This window comes from Cololabis saira, chromosome 4, assembly GCF_033807715.1.
Source record: "Cololabis saira isolate AMF1-May2022 chromosome 4, fColSai1.1, whole genome shotgun sequence".
Classification (NCBI taxonomy): Eukaryota; Metazoa; Chordata; class Actinopteri; order Beloniformes; family Belonidae; genus Cololabis; species Cololabis saira.
In genome coordinates, this window is record NC_084590.1 from 40,523,364 (window position 1) to 40,542,446 (window position 19,083).

A 19,083-nucleotide genomic window follows, 5' to 3' on the forward strand; every position below is an offset into this window, starting at 1 on the left:
AATGCATCATGCCAACCAATGACTTCTACAGTATATCATCCATCTATAAATAGATGCCACTGTTTGACATGCTTTATAATGCAGTTTAATTAGCCAGCGACGTTGTAGTGAAACAAGAAAGAGTCATATTGAATACGTATAAACTGTTGTAGGTTGATCCACTTAATTATTACATATTTTAAGTAATTAATTATGAGTTTAAAAAAATGTAACAGGTAAGCCCCTTTTTAATGATTAAAGAGCCATAACAGTTCTAAGTTGTAATTGTAGGGTATATTAGTGGGGGAAGCCTTGAAAAATATGAAAGTGTGCTAGTGTTTAATATTTGATCCATTTGATCAAGTGGAGTAAAGAGGATTTGAGAAAATCCTCTTTTGCCCAATTGCTGACCTTCAGTCAAAGAAATGTTGCATAAGCTGCATCCAGTGTTAAATATAGGCCTATATGGACTTCAGTGGGTATAAGAGAGGCCCTGTGTAGTCTGCACTTTGAAAGTTAAAACAATATCTAGATGAGTTTATCTAGATAAAAAAAAAAAAAAAATCACTTAGCACCCACAGTTTGTGGAACAGCCACTTATTAGTATGCGTTTGAATCCTCTTTTATAGAGTGCTTCACATTTATTAATTTATTTTTATGTAGAGGCTTAGAGGCACAGCTATTGAAAGTCAAGGAAATTAAACCTAATCCCCATTCCAGGACACACCTTAAAAGCTATCTAAAAAACCGCCCACTACGGGCGCCAGCTCCCAGAGCATGAAACCCCAAGCTGGGAGGCATTGTGAGTCAGGTGGACGGAGGCAGGTGGTCCTGAGGCAAACATCACTTGGGGATAATAGAACATACGGTGCAGCTGATCCTGCCTGGACGTCGTTTTTGGCTCCTGATGGTCCAGGACTTAAATGTTTCTGAAGTTATTAGGTGGATGAGGCTTTGAGGTAAGTGAAATGCTCTTATGGTTCCTGAAAAGACATTGCTTTAAACCTAGGATGTTTTTTTTTTTATTTCCAGAAACTAATCCTATTATACAGTTCAAGATAAAAGTGAAGTAAGTGTTTCTGTTAAAGGAAGTTTTGCAAATGCAACATTTTCTTTATTCTTTCAGTCATCACTGATGCATCACTTTCTCTGACTGACATCCCGGTCGCATCATGATGCAGAGATGCAAAATATCAAGGCGTTCTCAGAAATCCAGGCATGTTTTCTGTCTTTCTTTCTGATCATGTTTGCAATCATCTTAATTATATCAATTCTGTTTTTAATTCAGGGCACCATCTGTAGTTTACATTGTCCCAGATGAAAGAGACTACATGCTACAGATGAATAATTTAACTAAACTAGAACGAATTCTAGTTTTCCTTCATGCGCTCATCAAATAGTTAATTATGCATAATCTTGTTAAACTGATCATGACTGAATAAAGGGGCATTGGTATAATTTTAAATCATCATACATCATCTGTGCAAAAGCAATTAGCTCCTAAGATAACCATGTTATTCAAACTTCATTAGTGAACAGAAAGAAGATGTACTCATTTGACGGTAACAGAAGATATGATTAGAGGGGTGGAAAAAAGCCGCTGTCAGTATGATTCCTGTCTGATGTACGTATTTGACGCAGCACTTCAAAAGTCTTACATGATAAAACAGTAATGTGTCATGTTTCAGACAGCATTCGCCTGTTACGACCCAAACAGGCAATATAAATTTGACTTTGAGGCAGAGCCTGAGTGGATAGACAGCGCGATGCCATGGAAGGAGCAGGAGCAGATGATGAATCTGTGGGGGGCGTCACACATGTAGCCATGTGCCAGATATGACTCAGCTGACACCCAGTGTGCATTTAAATTTGTTTTCCATTCATTTCTTGGGTCCCTGCTGTCCTCTTTAATCTCCAAGGGTTTTTCCTCCTTCTTCTGGAAATAAAGACGAACTGACCTCATAAATGACTGAACTAATGAACATGTCTGCTGAGTGGGATTAAATAGGAAATATATCTTACTATAACAATGATCATTTTATAGAGTTATAATCTGTTGGCAGCAGAGGTGTCAAGTAACAAAGTACAAATACTTCGTTACCTTACTTAAGTACAAATTTTGGTTATCTATACTTCACTGGAGTAATTATTTTTCAGACGACTTTTTACTTTTACTCCTTACATTTTCACGCAATTATCTGTACTTTTTACTCCTTACATTTTAAAAACAGCCTCGTTACTCTATTTCATTTCGGCCTTTAATAAAAACTATCCAGTTAAATTGCTCCATCTGGATAGAGTGAATTTGGTTGTGGTTGTTTCAGATGTTCTTGTCCAGTTTTGTTCTTACATCCGTTCCCTCAGATTCCTGCAACTAAACTTGGATGTACATTCCAATAAAGGTTAGGATAAATGATAACATGCCTCTGAAGTTTGACTTTTTGCACCATTACAATACTTATAGGCAACTAGTCATCATATCTCCTGCTCTCTGAAACACATGTTAATGCTCAATAGTACACATATATGGTTCTTTAATATATTTGCATTATACTAAGATGCATTCATTTTCAATGGCTTTTGTCCTTAATGGCTTTTTCCCCCCTTACATTACTTTTACTTTTATACTTTAAGTAGTTTTGAAACCAGTACTTTTATACTTTTACTTGAGTAAAAAACTTGAGTTGTTACTTCAACTTCTACAGGAGTATTTTTAAACTCTAGTATCTATACTTCTACCTGAGTAGTGAATGTGAATACTTTTGACACCTCTGGTTGGCAGTCCTGTAAGAATGGAGTTATGACTAAACCATATTTATCTGTGTTTAGATGGTCCGGTGAAGTGAACACCATGATGCCGGGGCAGATTCCAGCCAAGTCCCGGAGACAAGCTGCGCGGGGAGCTGGCTACCTGTTCGAAGCTCAGTCGTCCTCCTCTCTCTCTGTAACCGAGGAGTATTTTCTTGAAGCTGCAGAGTATGGCAATGTTCCCGAAGTGAGGCGGATGCTGGAGGAGCTTCCTCAGCTCAACGTCAACTGTGTAAACTACATGGGCCAGAACGCCCTGCAGCTGGCGGTCGCCAGCGAGCATTTGGAAGTCACCAAGCTGCTACTGAAGCAGAGAGACCTCGCTCGAATAGGGGACGCTTTGCTGTTAGCCATCAGTAAAGGCTACATCCGGATAGTAGAGACCATATTGAGCCACGAGGCCTTTGCAGACGGCCAGAGACTGACTAACAGCCCCGGCCAGGCAGAGACACAGGATGACTTTTTTTCTTTCGATGAGAATGGCACCCGTTTTTCCCACGACATCACTCCCGTCATACTGGCTTCGCAGTGCCACGCGTATGAAATAGTGCATATACTTTTTCTGAAAGGGGCCCGTATAGAGCGGCCCCATGATTTCTTCTGCCAGTGCAGGCCCTGCAGCGAGCAGCAGAGGCAGGACTCTTTCAGCCTTTCACAATCCCGCATCAATGCATACAAAGGTCTGGCCAGTCCAGCATATCTGTGCCTTTCCAACGAAGACGCGGTGATGGCAGCTTTGGAGCTGAGCAACGAGCTGGCAGTTCTGGCCAACACTGAAAAGGAGTTCAAGGTGCAATATTTCAATGAAAATGTGCATTTTTTTTTTTTTTTTGTAAAAACATAAACATTGACAGGATTTTTTCCCCTCTAAAGTGTCATTAAAGTATAGCAGGGATGTCCTGCGCTCTGTATGTTGCCTCTGTGCAGAGGTGTCAAAAGTATTCACATTCATTACTCAGGTAGAAGTATAGATACTAGAGTTTAAAAATACTCCTGTAGAAGTTAAAGTATCAACTCAAGTTTTTTACTCAAGTAAAAGTATAAAAGTACTGGTTTCAAAACTACTTAAAGTATAAAAGTTAAAGTAATGTAAGGGGGAAAAAAGCCATTAAGGACAAACGCCATTGAAAATGAATGCATCTTAGTATAATGCAAATATATTAAAGAACCATATGTGTACTATTGAGCATTAACATGTGGGTAACACTTTACAATAAGGGTCCCTTAATTAACGTTAGTTAATGCATTATTAAGCATTAATTAACAGTTTAATAACAGTTAAATAACCATTATTATGTGTTACTTAACATTAATTAACATATTAGTTAATGCATTAACAAACAGTTAATTAATGTCTACTGCTCAGGGTTAATTAATACATTAGTAAGCATTAATAAGCGTTACATTATGTAATTATTTATCCTTATGTATGCATTACTTAGTATTAATTATTACATTAGTTAATATATAAGTAAAACGTTAATAATGCCCCTAGTAATCATTTACTAATGGGGTTTATTTGGAGTGAATAAGCATTAAGTAACAGCTAGGTGTCAAAAGTATTCACATTCATTACTCAGGTAGAAGTATAGATACTAGAGTTTAAAAATACTCCTGTAGAAGTTGAAGTATCAACTCGAGTTTTTTACTCAAGTAAAAGTATAAAAGTACTGGTTTCAAAACTACTTAAAGTATAAAAGTAAAAGTAACGTAATGCGTAATGCATAATGCAAATATATTAAAGAACCATATATGTGTACTATTGAGCATGATGAAGCATTTTGACCATTTGGCCCCCCTGCAGGGACACAACGACGCCTTGCAGATTGCTCAAGCCCCCCCTTATGCTCATAGACATGCGGGTCCCAGTTCCTGGGGACCCCTGCCGGGACATTGTCACGCAAGGTCCGGCGTTCTGCATCCCTGCCGAGACTTCCAGCCCCCACAGAGACAAAGAACATATACGGACTTCCTGATTACTCAGGGGTGGTCCCAAAGCTAAAAGTCCCACCTCTCACTGGGCTGGTTTATTCCTGTAACTTTTGTATAAAAACCCTTTGGACAAAGCAATTGGGGTCGACACACCAAATACAGACTCGATCTGCGATGGTTATGTCGACCGCCGGCTGAACTGATTAAAACCTCTCTATACCACGAGCGGACTTCTGAACTGGTTTTTGATAAATTCCACAACAAAAGCAAACATGAAGTGGACTCCTTGATGTGGGTCAGCAACGACGGCCGCGTTGTTGCACCCACATCCTTGTACACGTGAATAGTTGATCACAGTTGGCAATCACAGATGAGAAAAAAGGGGAATGTGTCAGATAGTGTTGAAAGACTGATAAGCTCCAAGATTTGCATCCTATAAAAATATTGCAAACATTATCAACACTTCCCCCCACCGTGATTTTTTTTGAAGCTCTGCAAATAGACATTATGTGAGGGATATGAAATTATTCTTGTATGAAAATGTTCATGTATGAAAATGTTTTTGTATGTGCAGAGAATTTTAAACTGGACTTAAATGGACAATGTTGACACCTGTTAACACCCATTAGGAAGCACAAAACTCACGCTTCATGAAAGGATTATGGGTAGACCTATGACCATACCAAGCAATTCAGTTCTGTATATATGAAGAAGATGGACTTCCATGCCATGGATGAATCCATGATATCATTCTGTTGTACTCTAAACTTTTGCTGTCCAGTCAATCCACAGACAAGTAAAAGCTGTCCAGTCTCCTCCTAGTCACAAACCGTGCCATAACCTCCAACCCGGCAACTGGGTCTGTGTCAGGGAGTTCCGACGGAAAAACGCCCTGAAACCTCGCTGGTCTAAACCTCAACACGTCCTGCTCACCACCAACACCGCCGTCAAGTGTGAGGGGCGTCTAACCTGGTTCCACGCATCCCACTGCAAGAACACAACTCCTCGACCATGCAGCGGAAACCAGCCGATTCCTTCTTCTTCCTGCCCAGAAGTAGCTGAGCTCCAGCACCTGGGACCTCTGCAGAGGAGCAGGGGAGCAGGGGAGCAGGGGAGCAAAGGAGCAAAGGAGCAGCACAGGCCAAACTGTGACTCCACATGCTCTCCTTCTGAAGAACCGCTTGTTAAGCCTAAAACCAGCCAAAATCCACTATTATAGCTACCTTGCTACAATGGTTAATCGCTGTTCCATACCTCTACCAAAGGATGTTTACTGGATTTGTGGCGTGAAGGCTTGTGAATATCTTCCAAACGGTTGGTCTGGAATATGTGGTCTGGGCCATGCGGTACCAGCCATGAGAATCGTTCACATTGTTAGAAGAGAATTGTACACACACACACAAACACCATGGACAAGATTTTTTGGTGCCCTCGTTCCAAATTACGGAGTCATGGCAGCTTTGGAACAGATAAGATATTTATCCCATGCAGTTGAAGATTAGCCAACACCACTGCAAAAGACATGCCTATGCTCTCACAAGAAATGACTGCTTTAGGGATGATGGATTTATTAGCTTCTCAAGGGGGAACTTGTGCTGTCATTAAAACTGAATGTTGTACATTTATACCCGCAATGCCACAGTCCAAGAAATAACGCATCACTTGAAAGATATTGCCAAAATGTTACATACACCTGTCATAAGTAGTTTGTTTCATTGGTTTAAAGAACAGTTAGGACACGTTGGTTACTTGATTTTTGAATTTGCTTTGTTGGCTTGTTGTTATTTGGTTTCCGACCACATGTCTAAGGTTTACTTGCAAACATATGTATCACTCAAACTATTACTAAAATGATGTACTCCACTGTAAAAAAAAAAAAAAAAAAATTGTGAATTGATGAAGCATTTTGACCATTTGGCCCCCCTGCAGGGACACAACGACGCCTTGCAGATTGCTCAAGCCCCCCCTTATGCTCATAGACATGCGGGTCCCAGTTCCTGGGGACCCCTGCCGGGACATTGTCACGCAAGGTCCGGCGTTCTGCATCCCTGCCGAGACTTCCAGCCCCCACAGAGACAAAGAACATATACGGACTTCCTGATTACTCAGGGGTGGTCCCAAAGCTAAAAGTCCCACCTCTCACTGGGCTGGTTTATTCCTGTAACTTTTGTATAAAAACCCTTTGGACAAAGCAATTGGGGTCGACACACCAAATACAGACTCGATCTGCGATGGTTATGTCGACCGCCGGCTGAACTGATTAAAACCTCTCTATACCACGAGCGGACTTCTGAACTGGTTTTTGATAAATTCCACAACAAGCATTAACATGTGTTTCAGGGAGCAGAAGATTTGATGACTAGTTGCCTATAAGTATTGTAATGGTGCAAAAAGTCAAACTTCAGAGGCATGTTATCATTTATCCTAATCTTTATTGGAATGTACATCCAAGTTTAGTTGCAGGAATCTGAGGGAACGGATGTAAGAACAAAACTGGACAAGAACATCTGAAACAACCACAACCAAATTCACTCTATCCGGATGGAGCAATTTAACTGGATAGTTTTTATTTAAAGGCCAAAATGAATTAGAGTAACAAGGCTGTTTTTAAAATGTAAGGAGTAAAAAGTTCAGATAATTGCGTGAAAATGTAAGGAGTAAAAGTAAAAAGTCGTCTGAAAAATAATTACTCCAGTGAAGTATAGATAACCAAAATTTCTACTTAAGTAAGGTAACAAAGTATTTGTACTTCGTTACTTGACACCTCTGCCTCTGTGTTACAGAACGATTACAAGAAACTGTCTCTGGAGTGTAAAGACTTCGTGGTGGGACTCCTGGACTTGTGTCGGAACACAGAGGAGGTGGAGGCGATCTTAAACGGGGACGGTGAATCATGCACCAACTCTGAATTCTTTGGCAGACAAAACCTCATCAGGTTAAAACTGGCAATAAAATATGAAGTAAAAAAGGTGAGCACGTGATCACAATTACCCACAATGCTCTCATCTCTAACAGGTACTGTTGCCTGTGTCGTGCGTTACTCCTCTCAGTCTTCCTCTCTGTCCATTTCTCTCTCTGTCAAACAAACACACATACCAAACCCTCATCTCTTGTGAGCAGTTTGTGGCACATCCAAACTGCCAGCAGCAACTGCGCTCCATCTGGTACCAGAACTTGTCCGGACTGCAACAGCAAACAATGGCAGTAAAGATTCTTCTTGTCCTCGGCGTAGCCGTCGGGCTGCCCATCCTGGCTGTCATCTACTGGATGGCCCCGTCAAGTAAGGTTAGTTGTACATCCTTTTAACCAAATAAACATTACTCATAGGCAGTACTCGAGTTGAGGGGGGATGGCATCCCCCCTGAAATAAAAACGGTCAAAATCATCCCCCCTGTAAAACTGCCATCCCCCCTTTCCATCCCTAATTTCATCAATGAATGTGGTTTTACTGATATTTCAACATTTAGAGTCATCACCAGAAAAATAACACCAGAAAAATAACTTATTTGACAATTTTCACCTGTTTCAAGTAAATTTTCACTTGAAATAAGTAGAAAAATCTGCCAGTGGGACAAGATTTATCTTCTCATTACAAGCAAAAAAATCTTGTTCCACTGGCAGATTTTTCTACTTATTTTAAGTGAAAATCTACTTGAAACAGGTGAAAATTGTTGTTTTTTCCAGTGATGAGTCTTGTTTTAAGTGTAATGAGATTTTTTCACTAAAATGAGACATTTTAACTAGAAATAAGACAAATATTCTTGTTAAGATTGAGTTTTTGCAGTGATCCATTTTACTTACCCTGTGAAGGACAGGGTCATATTGATAAGTTCAGAAAACTGTTTTTTATTTTTGTGTTTTGATGTATTTGATGTAAGCCCAGTGGATATTTAAAGCTTACAGAAGGCTGCATTTAACTGCTGCTATGTCATTCCTGCAGTATTTCTGCAGGTGTTTTGGTCAGTGCTATTATTTGTAATATATTATATTATTTGTAATCAGTACAAATTATCTGTCCCCATATGATAAAATCCACCATCCCCCCTGATTTCTTTTTACAACTTGAGTACTGCTCATAGGAAGCAGTTAATGCTTTCTTAGTAGATTGAAAAGAATGTATATTGGGATTATAGTTAATAGTAACACACACTACCAACATGCTTACTGGTTAAATAGATCAATACACTTAACATCTTATTAACGAAAACTTAAAATGCAAATATTAGAAAGAGTCTGCACCCACTGTATCTGAAAATACGGTTGGAGGCATCACACAATCAAAATAACATTTGTCTTTTTCTGTCACTTTTCACGTCAGTTAGGGAAACTTATGTGCGGACCCTTCCTGAAGTTTGTGGCCCATGCAGCTTCCTTTGTGATATTTCTTGGTCTGCTGGTCCTGAACGCAGCGGACCGCTTCGCAGGAACGTCGCTTCTGCCCAACATGACCACCCACGATTATCCTTCACAGCTCTTCCGGATGAAGACCACTCCCTTCACCTGGATGGAGATCCTCATCATTTCCTGGGTCATAGGTCACGAGTATAAACACACCTTTCCTCTCTCCCGTTTTCCAACACAAATCAAATCCATCCCTCCCTCCCTCCATCCATCCATCCATCCATCCATCCATCCATCCATCCATCCATCATCCATCCATCCATCCATCCATCCATCCATCCATCCATCCATCCATCCATCCATCCATCCATCCATCCATCCATCCATCCATCCATCCATCCATCCATCCCCAGGTTCAGGTTTCCGGGGTAGCAGCCTCTGCAGAGAGGTATGCATCCTCCGAACCATCAGTTGGCTCTTCGTTGTGAAGGAGAAGCGATCAGAGGTGTCAAAAGTATTCACATTCATTACTCAGGTAGAAGTATAGATACTAGAGTTTAAAAATACTCCTGTAGAAGTTGAAGTATCAACTCAAGTTTTTTACTCAAGTAAAAGTATAAAAGTACTGGTTTCAAAACTACTTAAAGTATAAAAGTAAAAGTAATGTAAGGGGGGAAAAAAGCCATTAAGGCTAAAAGCCATTGAAAATGAATGCATCTTAGTATAATGCAAATATATTAAAGAACCATATGTGTACTATTGAGCATTAACATGTGTTTCAGAGAGCAGAAGATATGATGACTAGTTGCCTATAAGTATTGTAATGGTGCAAAAAGTCAAACTTCATGTTCATGTTATCATTTATCCTAACCTTTATTGGAATGTACATCCAAGTTTAGTTGCAGGAATCTGAGGGAACGGATGTAAGAACAAAACTGGACAAGAACATCTGAAACAACCACAACCAAATTCACTCTATCCGGATGGAGCAATTTAACTGGATAGTTTTATTTTAAAGGCAGAAATGAAATAGAGTAACGAGGCTGTTTTTAAAATGTAAGGAATAAAAAGTACAGATAATTGCGTGAAAATGTAAGGAGTAAAAGTAAAAAGTCGTCTGAAAAATAATTACTCCAGTAAAGTATAGATAACCAAAATTTCTACTTAAGTAAGGTAACAAAGTATTTGTACTTCGTTACTTGACACCTCTGGAAGCGATTCTACTCCAAGTCCCTCTTGGATGACTGAACGTCTCATCCTATCTCTAAGGGAGAGTCCAGCCATCCTGGGGAGGATACTCCTGTTAGTCACTTGCATCCATGGTCTTGTTCTTTCAGTCGTCACCCACAATCTGTAACCGGATGTGCGGGTAAGAGCAAAGATCAACCGATGAACAACCTACCGAATCACGTCCCAACAAGTTGGCATACGTTTGCATGCTGTTACTTTATTTTATTTAAATTGCAATACACAGCTGTATGTGTTGAATGATGGATATCAGAAACCAAAAGTAGAAAAATCAGACCTGTAATTATATTTTCAATGGGAAAACAGCAAGGTAACACTTGAATTTGTAAAGCTTTGTATCTATATTACGTCACGTTTGTAAGTCAGTCCTCAGTGATTGGATCATCGGTTCAAGTCTGTTTTGGGATATTCATACATCATATCAGCCATTCTTCATCGCAACGACAAACAGTGTGACTGACTGTCAACGTTTTTTGATAATAATTACATTTTTCTTCCTTACAGGGAAGATTTGGGAAGAATGTAAGGATATTTGGTCACAAGACATCCGAGAATACCTGTCAGAACCCTGGAATCTCCTGGACTTTAGTATTTTGTCCATTTTCATGACCTCTTTCATTGCCAGGCTAATGGCTTTCTGGCATGCACATGCTGCTCAGTGTTACATTGACAAGCACTACGATGGCCTGTCCAACATGACCTTGCCCTTCGAGATACGGTACTACCAGCTTGGTAAGTGTGGACCAAAGGTTTCAGTGACTGTTTTCAGGGATTTGAATTATTGTAGCAAATTATAAAATACCATCAATTATGTTAGTGAAAGCAATCACATGCACTTTTACACTGAATATTGATTTTAATTGGATGATGATCAATAGGAACAGTATATGATTTACTTTATTTGACGTGGATAACAGTAGAGCTTCTCTGGTTACTTGATTTTTTCTAGTTTATTAATTACACAAAACACTTAGATTGTTCGGTTTTTTAGATTAGAATACCTAGCACAGGAAGGGATATTCACAGATTCAGGGTTTCCTACACTCAGCATTTCTGTGTTTTCAGCGAGAATCCACTGGATTCCCTCAGACCCACAGCTCATCTCCGAAGGCCTCTATGCGATCGCTGTCGTGCTGAGTTTTTCTCGCATCGCTTACATCTTGCCTGCCAACGAGAGATTCGGGCCTTTGCAGATCTCTCTGGGAAGAACGGTGAAGGACATCTTTAAGTTCATGGTGATTTTCATGACCGTCTTTGTGGCGTTCATGGTGGGAATGTTCAACCTGTACTCGTACTACCTTGGAGCCAAGCACAACGACGCCTTCACGACGTAAGTGTTGCAGTGATGCGGCCTTTGCGCTGGGACACAATCTGCAAAACATGTCCATCTTTTTGTGCCTCAACTAGGGCTGGGCGATATGGACCAAAAGTCATATCTCGATATTTTCTAGCTAAATGGCGATACTCGATATATATCGATATTTTTTCTGTGACATAATTGGGGTTTCCCCCAAAGCATTATAGCATAGCATCTCTGTTAGCTTCATTTTTTTCAGTCAGTTTTAATACAAAGCCTCGTGCCAAATGTCACACAGGTACCTTTATTAACAGAGGTCTGCACAATATCAAAATGTATAAAACACATGAAATAAAAATAAACTGCCTGCATATATAGAATAAAAATGCTTCTTGAATAAAATAAAACAAATATCCCTTTCCTGCATAACAATTAAATTAAAATACACTGTGCAATTAATACAATGTAGACAGTAACAGGCAGACTTTTCCACTGAGGTTGACAGTTGTGCAAATAACAAAACATTTGTGCAAATCTCAAATAAAACATTCAAGTCAATTTGTCACAAAATAAGCTATATCAAAATCATTAAAAAAAATTAATTTTTTTTTTTTAAATCGATATAAGCGATATTGTCTCGTACCATATCACGTCTGATAATATATCGATATATTTTAAAATCTCGATATATCGCCCAGCCCCAGCCTCAACTAACGTAGTTATTTTGTTTTTCATTCTTACAGTGTTGAGGAAAGTTTTAAAACACTATTCTGGGCCATCTTTGGACTGTCAGAAGTCAAATCCGTGGTCATTAACATCAACCATAAGTTTATAGAAAATATAGGCTATGTTCTGTACGGGGTGTACAACATCATCATGGTGATTGTCTTGTTGAATATGCTCATAGCCATGTTCAACAGCTCCTTCCAAGAAATTGAGGTACGGCTTAACCTTCCACATTTGATTGCCTCGTGTGCTATCCAGGAATACAGATCCTTGCTCATCAAAGGCTTCCTCTGTTTCCGTTTCACCTGTCTTGTCTGTCGGCGCAGGATGACGCCGATGTTGAGTGGAAATTCGCCAGAGCCAAACTGTGGTTCTCTTACTTTGAGCACGGCAGCACACTGCCCGTCCCCTTCAACCTCGTACCCAGCCCCAAGTTCGTAGTGTCCCTCTTGCTTGGAATGAAGAGATTACTCTGGGATGTCCTCGCGTGCAAAAACAGAGACAATTCAAATGATGAGATGGAACTTAATAACGTAAGTCATCAGAAATATTTCCTTCATGGAAAACAGTGATTCTCATTCAGTTACAATCAGTACTGGAGTTGAGGGGGGATGAGGGGGGATGGCATCCCCTCTGAAATAAAAACGGTCAAAATCATCCCCCCTGTAAAACTGCCATCCCCCCTTTACATCCCTTATGTCTTTTCATCAATGAATGTGGTTTTACTGCTTTTTCAAAATTTAGAGTCATCACCAGTGTTGTGCGACTCGGGTAGCTTGGCTGTCCAGTTATCAAGGCTAATGATAATTCTATTAAAGAATTATTAATAATTAATAAAGTGGACTATTTATCAAATCATATTATCAAAATGATAATTCTCGGGGCACCACCGCCGGGCCTTACTTCCGGTGGGATTCGATAACTAAAACAGCAGAAAATCAGTCTCATATGATTATGGTTTATCCTGCAGAACAGCAAATCTTACAGAATAACAGTGAAGGCGTGATGTCCGAACACTAGGCTCTGCTTAAACAAATCAATTTGTGACCAAATCTTGCATGAAATAACAACCACTCATAAAGAAATCAATCAGAATTTATTTACATACGGGTATCAAAAGGGATGTAAATAAGTACCCGAATAAATCTGATGGCACACGACATTATTATAAAACCATTAACTAACAAGAAAAACAACAATCAATAAAATGAAACATAAACGTTAAATGCATGGAATGGAAACAAAAAAAGAAATCAAGCAATAATAACGAAGATACAGAACATCTACAGTTCAAACGGGGCTCCTGTGGTCTTTTAAAGATGGACGCGCCCTCTGGGCCACGTGCAATCGGACCGGATGGCGAACGCAGCATTTAAAACGTGCCTACGGCAGAAAACAACGACTACCAAATAATCAAACATGATAATGATAACAATGATGATGTAATCTCAGCTCTGAACACAGATTTAGCTCTGTAACACTCTTAAGTTACTGATAACCCAGGTCTCACAATCTCACACACAGTTCTGAACACTCTTAAATCCTACTGATCACAGCTACGCGGGCTCACGTCTCCTCTGGGATCCGGAATCGGGTGCCTGCGGGTTTGTCGACTGGGTTCGCGGTCCTGCTGGGGTTTCGCAGTCAGGCTATCGCGTCCCGTCCCTTCCCCTGAAACGGATTAGACAGCGGCGGGGCCGCCTCGTGCCGGGCCGTGGTTCCGGACCAAAACGGAGGCTCACACGCATTCCTAGGCGCGGCGGGGGGACCGGTCTCTCCGCCGTGCTTCCCTCTCTGCGCCGGTCGCCGACGCGCGGCCGTCCGGGCCCCGGGAGAGCTCACGCCGGGCGAGACGCCGGCCGTCCGTCCCCGATCCCTGCGCCGGTTGGCAGACAGGGGCTCGGAGCGGGGAGGGGGGTTCAGTCTGAGTCGCAGCTGTGTCCCGATCTGGTTGCCGGGAGCGCGTGGGCGTCGGAAGCTTGGATCTGTGAACTTAAAGAGGAACAGAGTTTAGTGAGAAATCGGAGCCTCCCGGGGGACCGCGGCTTCAACGGCCGGACCCCGCAGGGCCCGGTACGGTGCGGGCCTCCTGCCTCCCCCCAGCCCGGGGGGAGAGAGAGGTGGGATCTTTGGCCCAGAGCCAAGAAGATCCAGCCGTTCCAGGACGAGATGTAGTTGAGAAGAGAGGAGAAGAGAGCAGCGGCAGGGGTTTTGATCCTACGCGCGCTGCGGTGACGTCATCGGTGCCTCGTTTGTGATTGGATGCGCGTCGCTTGTAGGCGCCGCCCCATCCCGCAAGGCATGCTGGGGGGGTTGCTGGTAGATTTTGTGTCTGTCCAAAGAGGCCTGGTTTTAGGGCTCCGCTGCGTCCCGACCCCTGCTTAGGTGTCATAAAACCCCAAGGAAGTCTGTTTTCCCTGGCAGAAACCCTGCTGGGTCCTTGTTTTGATCTCCGGCCATGCAGTGGGGGTCGTAAACGGACTATCTCGACCCAGGCCGAGATAACCAGGAGTTAGCAGCAGGGGGTCGCAGGACTTCAGGAAGAAGGGGCAAAGTCTGGTTTTACAGGTCCTCATAATCACAAAATATATATACATTTATAAAAGTCCACATGATCACTGGGTGCGGCCCAACACCAGAAAAATAACTTATTTGACAATTTTCACCTGTTTCAAGTAAATTTTCACTTGAAATAAGTAGGAAAATCTGCCAGTGGGACAAGATTTATCTTCTTATTACAAGCAAAAAAATCTTGTTCCACTGGCAGATTTTTCTTCTTATTTCAAGTGAAAATCTACTTGAAACAGGTGAAAATTGTTGTTTTTTCCAGTGATGAGTCTTGTTTTAAGTGTAATGAGATTTTTTTTACTAAAATGAGACATTTCAACTAGAAATAAGACAAATATTCTTGTTAAGATTGTGAGTTTTTGCAGTGATCCATGTTACTTATCCTGTGAAGGACAGAGTCATATTGATAAGGTCAGAAAAGTGTTTTTTATTGTTGTGTTTTGATGTATTTGATGTAAGCCCAGTGGATATTTAAAGCTTACAGAAGGCTGCATTTAACTGCTGCTATGTCATTCCTGCAGTATTTCTGCAGGTGTTTTGGTCAGTGCTATTATTTGTAATATATGATATTATTTGTAATCAGCACAAATTATCTGTCCCCATATGATAAAATCCACCATCCCCCCTGATTTGTTTTTACAACTCGAGTACTGGTTACAATCCACGTTTTAGTCTCAAACAACAAATATTCACCAGGTCTTTCTCTCCTCTTATTCTAAAGTTAAGGCAACACGAAGGACTGAAGGGGGACTCATCTCTTCACCCAACTCGTCACCAAGTACAGCCATTTTCACTTCCTTATACCCATTAACAACTGAGATGTTTGGATGAGCACAAACTGTTTATTTTAGTTCAGGTTTTGTGTGTGGAACTTATTTTAAGACTAAAACCATCCATTCCTCATTACAGAAGGTAATGAAGTGTCTCATCAAAAGATACATATTAAAAGCGCAGACAGATAAAGAGAACAGTGAAGTAAATGAAGGTGCGTTCAGCTATCGTCCCCAAATGTCCTGCTTGAAATGTTGGGATTACAAAATCAATACAATAAATATGTGATTTTTGTTCACTCGCTGTCCCACAGGGGAGCTGAAAGAGATCAAACAGGACATCTCCAGTCTTCGCTTCGAGCTGCTGGAGAGGGGGAACCACGACATGACGACGCTGACGGAGCTCCTGAGGCAGCTGGGAGACGTCGTCAGCGTTAGGCAGAAAGCAGAGCAGAAGCACGAGCTTAAAAAGCACTAAACCTGAGAGAATCATTTCCTTCACATAATGTAATCATCTCATCAATGAGGCATACAGTCAGAGGATGCTTTGGTCAGACTTAAAACACAGTTTTATCTAAAATCATACTCATCCAGAGTAGATATTCTGACTTTGTTACAAACATACAGGACTGTCTCAGAAAATTAGAATATTGTGATAAAGTTCTGTATTTTCTGTAATGCAATTAAAAAAAACAAAAATGTCATACATTCTGGATTCATTACAAATCAACTGAAATATTGCAAGCCTTTTATTATTTTAATATTGCTGATTATGGCTTACAGTTTAAGATTAAGATTCCCAGAATATTCTAATTTTTTGAGATAGAATATTTGAGTTTTCTTAAGCTGTAAGCCATGATCAGCAATATTAAAATAATAAAAGGCTTGCAATATTTCAGTTGATTTGTAATGAATCCAGAATGTATGACATTTTTGCATTACAGAAAATAAAGGACTTTATCACAATATTCAAATTTTCTGAGACAGTCCTGTATATATTTAATGATGCATACAGTCAGAGGATCCTTTGGTCAGACTTAAAACACAGTTTTATCTAAAATCATACTCATCCAGAGTAGATATTCTGACTTTGTTACAAACATATACATAACCGACAACTCATTAAATTCTCTGTGATCCGGTTCTTGTATTTGTAAAGTTAACCACATGGTGGCGCTGACGTGTGTGTGTGTGTGTGTTTACTTTTTCCTTGTTGCTCAGGCCATGTTACACTGCTGTGCACATCTTCCTGCTTCCATTGAATGGGTCTGCCTGATGCCACCCAGTTCTGGAGTTTTAAAAAAAATCAGGGGGGATGGTGGATTTTATCATATGGGGACAGATAATTTGTGCTGATTACAAATAATATAATATATTACAAATAATAGCACTGACCAAAACACCTGCAGAAATACTGCAGGAATGACATAGCAGCAGTTAAATGCAGCCTTCTGTAAGCTTTAAATATCCACTGGGCTTACATCAAATACATCAAAACACAACAATAAAAAACAGTTTTCTGAACTTATCAATATGACTCTGTCCTTCACAGGATAAGTAAAATGGATCACTGCAAAAACTCATATTTGTCCTATTTCTAGTTAAAATGTCTCATTTTAGTAAAAAAATCTTATTACACTTAAAACAAGACTCATCACTGGAAAAAACAACAATTTTCACCTGTTTCACGTAGATTTTCACTTGAAATAAGTAGAAAAATCTGCCAGTGGAACAAGATTTTATTGCTTGTAATGAGAAGATAAATCTTGTCCCACTGGCAGATTTTCCTACTTATTTCAAGTGAAAATTTACTTGAAACAGGTGAAAATTGTCAAATAATTTATTTTTCTGGTTATTTTTCTGGTGATGACTCTAAATGTTGAAATAGCAGTAAAACCACATTCATTGATGAAATGACATAAGAGATGGAAAGGGGGGATGGCAGTTTTACAGGGGGGTGATTTTGACCGTTTTTATTTCAGGGATGCCATCACCCCTCATCCCCCCTCAACTCCAGTACTGCTGCCACCTGTTTATAATGTCTCATTCAGGGAGGATTCATCCACGTAGAGGACAAAAGCAAGATGTGGTTCCGCTGAATACAAGAACATATTCTCTTAACATGTCAGTGGTAGATTTGAAATGAAATCAAACCTTTACGCTACATTTACTGCCCTTTCCTTTTTACTAAGAGGTCATCTTAGACTCAATGAGCGTCACTTTGGGTTAGATGTTCAAAACAAGACATTAACCCATGTTCGCTCCCTCGTTCTGTGCGTCAGTAAAATGAAGATTACTGGAGTATGATGTTTAATTGATGTAATTAAAACCAATGCTGGTTGTCTTTCCTTCTTGGAATATGAGGTTTATATGCAGCAGATGTCACCGAGCTCTGACACAGTTGAAAGTGAAAAGGTCTGAGAACCATTTGGCCCCCTTGAGTACAAAAAAAAAAGCTCACTATGGTTAGACAAAGCAACAAATGACACATGTAAGTGGTAGTAATACAGAAAAATAATGTAAAAGGTTTTGAATGAAGTGAAAAAATATGAGATGTATAAAGTGCCTTTGATTAAACTAAAGTAGAAGGTGTTGCACAGGGATTTCAGGGTTGCCGTTGGTTGTTGCCATATCAATATGGCAACATTTGCAGACTGAAGTCTCGTGAAAAAACTGGGCCATTGGAGCACTTGGAGAACACATCATCCAGATATGAACGTGCGATTGTTATAATATGTAGGCCACAGCATGAGAATCCCTCCCGATGCTGTCAAAAACATGACGCAAGGAGATAGAGCCAAGGACTGCGTGTGCATCATGACTGCACGCATCAGCAACATCCATACTCCACTGATTAGCTCGGATATTAAAACCAGTTCCCATATCTGACGGGGATAACACAAGTAAATGAGATGAGTCAAAGGAGCTAAGAGGCACCACAACATGAAGGCCTTGAGAATCAGATAACCACCATGGAGAGGATATTCCTGACATGATCAGTCTCATCCCAGTCTCTGAGTTATACTGGTTTAGTACTGGTTTAATAGGAATCTCTAGTTTTATGTAGCACTACATAGTTGTAAGCAGTACTCGAGTTGAGGGGGGATGAGGGGGGATGACATCCCTCCTGAAATAAAAACGGTCAAAATCATCCCCCCTGTAAAACTGCCATCCCCCCTTTCCATCTCTTATGTAATTTCATCAATGAATGTGGTTTTACTGCTATTTCAACATTTAGAGTCATCACCAGAAAAATAACACCAGAAAAATTACTTATTTGACAATTTTCACCTATTTCAAGTAAATTTTCACTTGAAATAAGTAGAAAGATCTGCCAGTGGAACAAGATTTATCTTCACAAGCAAATAAATCTTGTTCCACTGGCAGATTTTTCTACTTATTTTAAGTGAAAAT

The 19,083-nt window shown here is 40.3% G+C and overlaps 1 protein-coding gene across 1 annotated transcript; it reads left to right on the forward strand.

Annotated features, from left to right (window-relative positions):
• The first annotated feature begins 661 nt into the window (after positions 1–661).
• Positions 662–16,279, forward strand: trpc6b (transient receptor potential cation channel, subfamily C, member 6b). Its single transcript, XM_061719788.1, has 13 exons — positions 662–938; positions 1,106–1,195; positions 2,809–3,577; positions 7,503–7,688; positions 7,840–8,004; positions 9,038–9,254; positions 10,813–11,040; positions 11,374–11,638; positions 12,349–12,544; positions 12,658–12,864; positions 15,621–15,677; positions 15,809–15,884; positions 15,984–16,279. The coding sequence occupies exons 2-13, from the start codon at positions 1,152–1,154 to the stop codon at positions 16,145–16,147; spliced, it is 2,574 nt and encodes an 857-aa protein (XP_061575772.1). The 5' UTR covers positions 662–938; positions 1,106–1,151; the 3' UTR covers positions 16,148–16,279.
• The last annotated feature ends 2,804 nt before the right edge of the window (positions 16,280–19,083 follow it).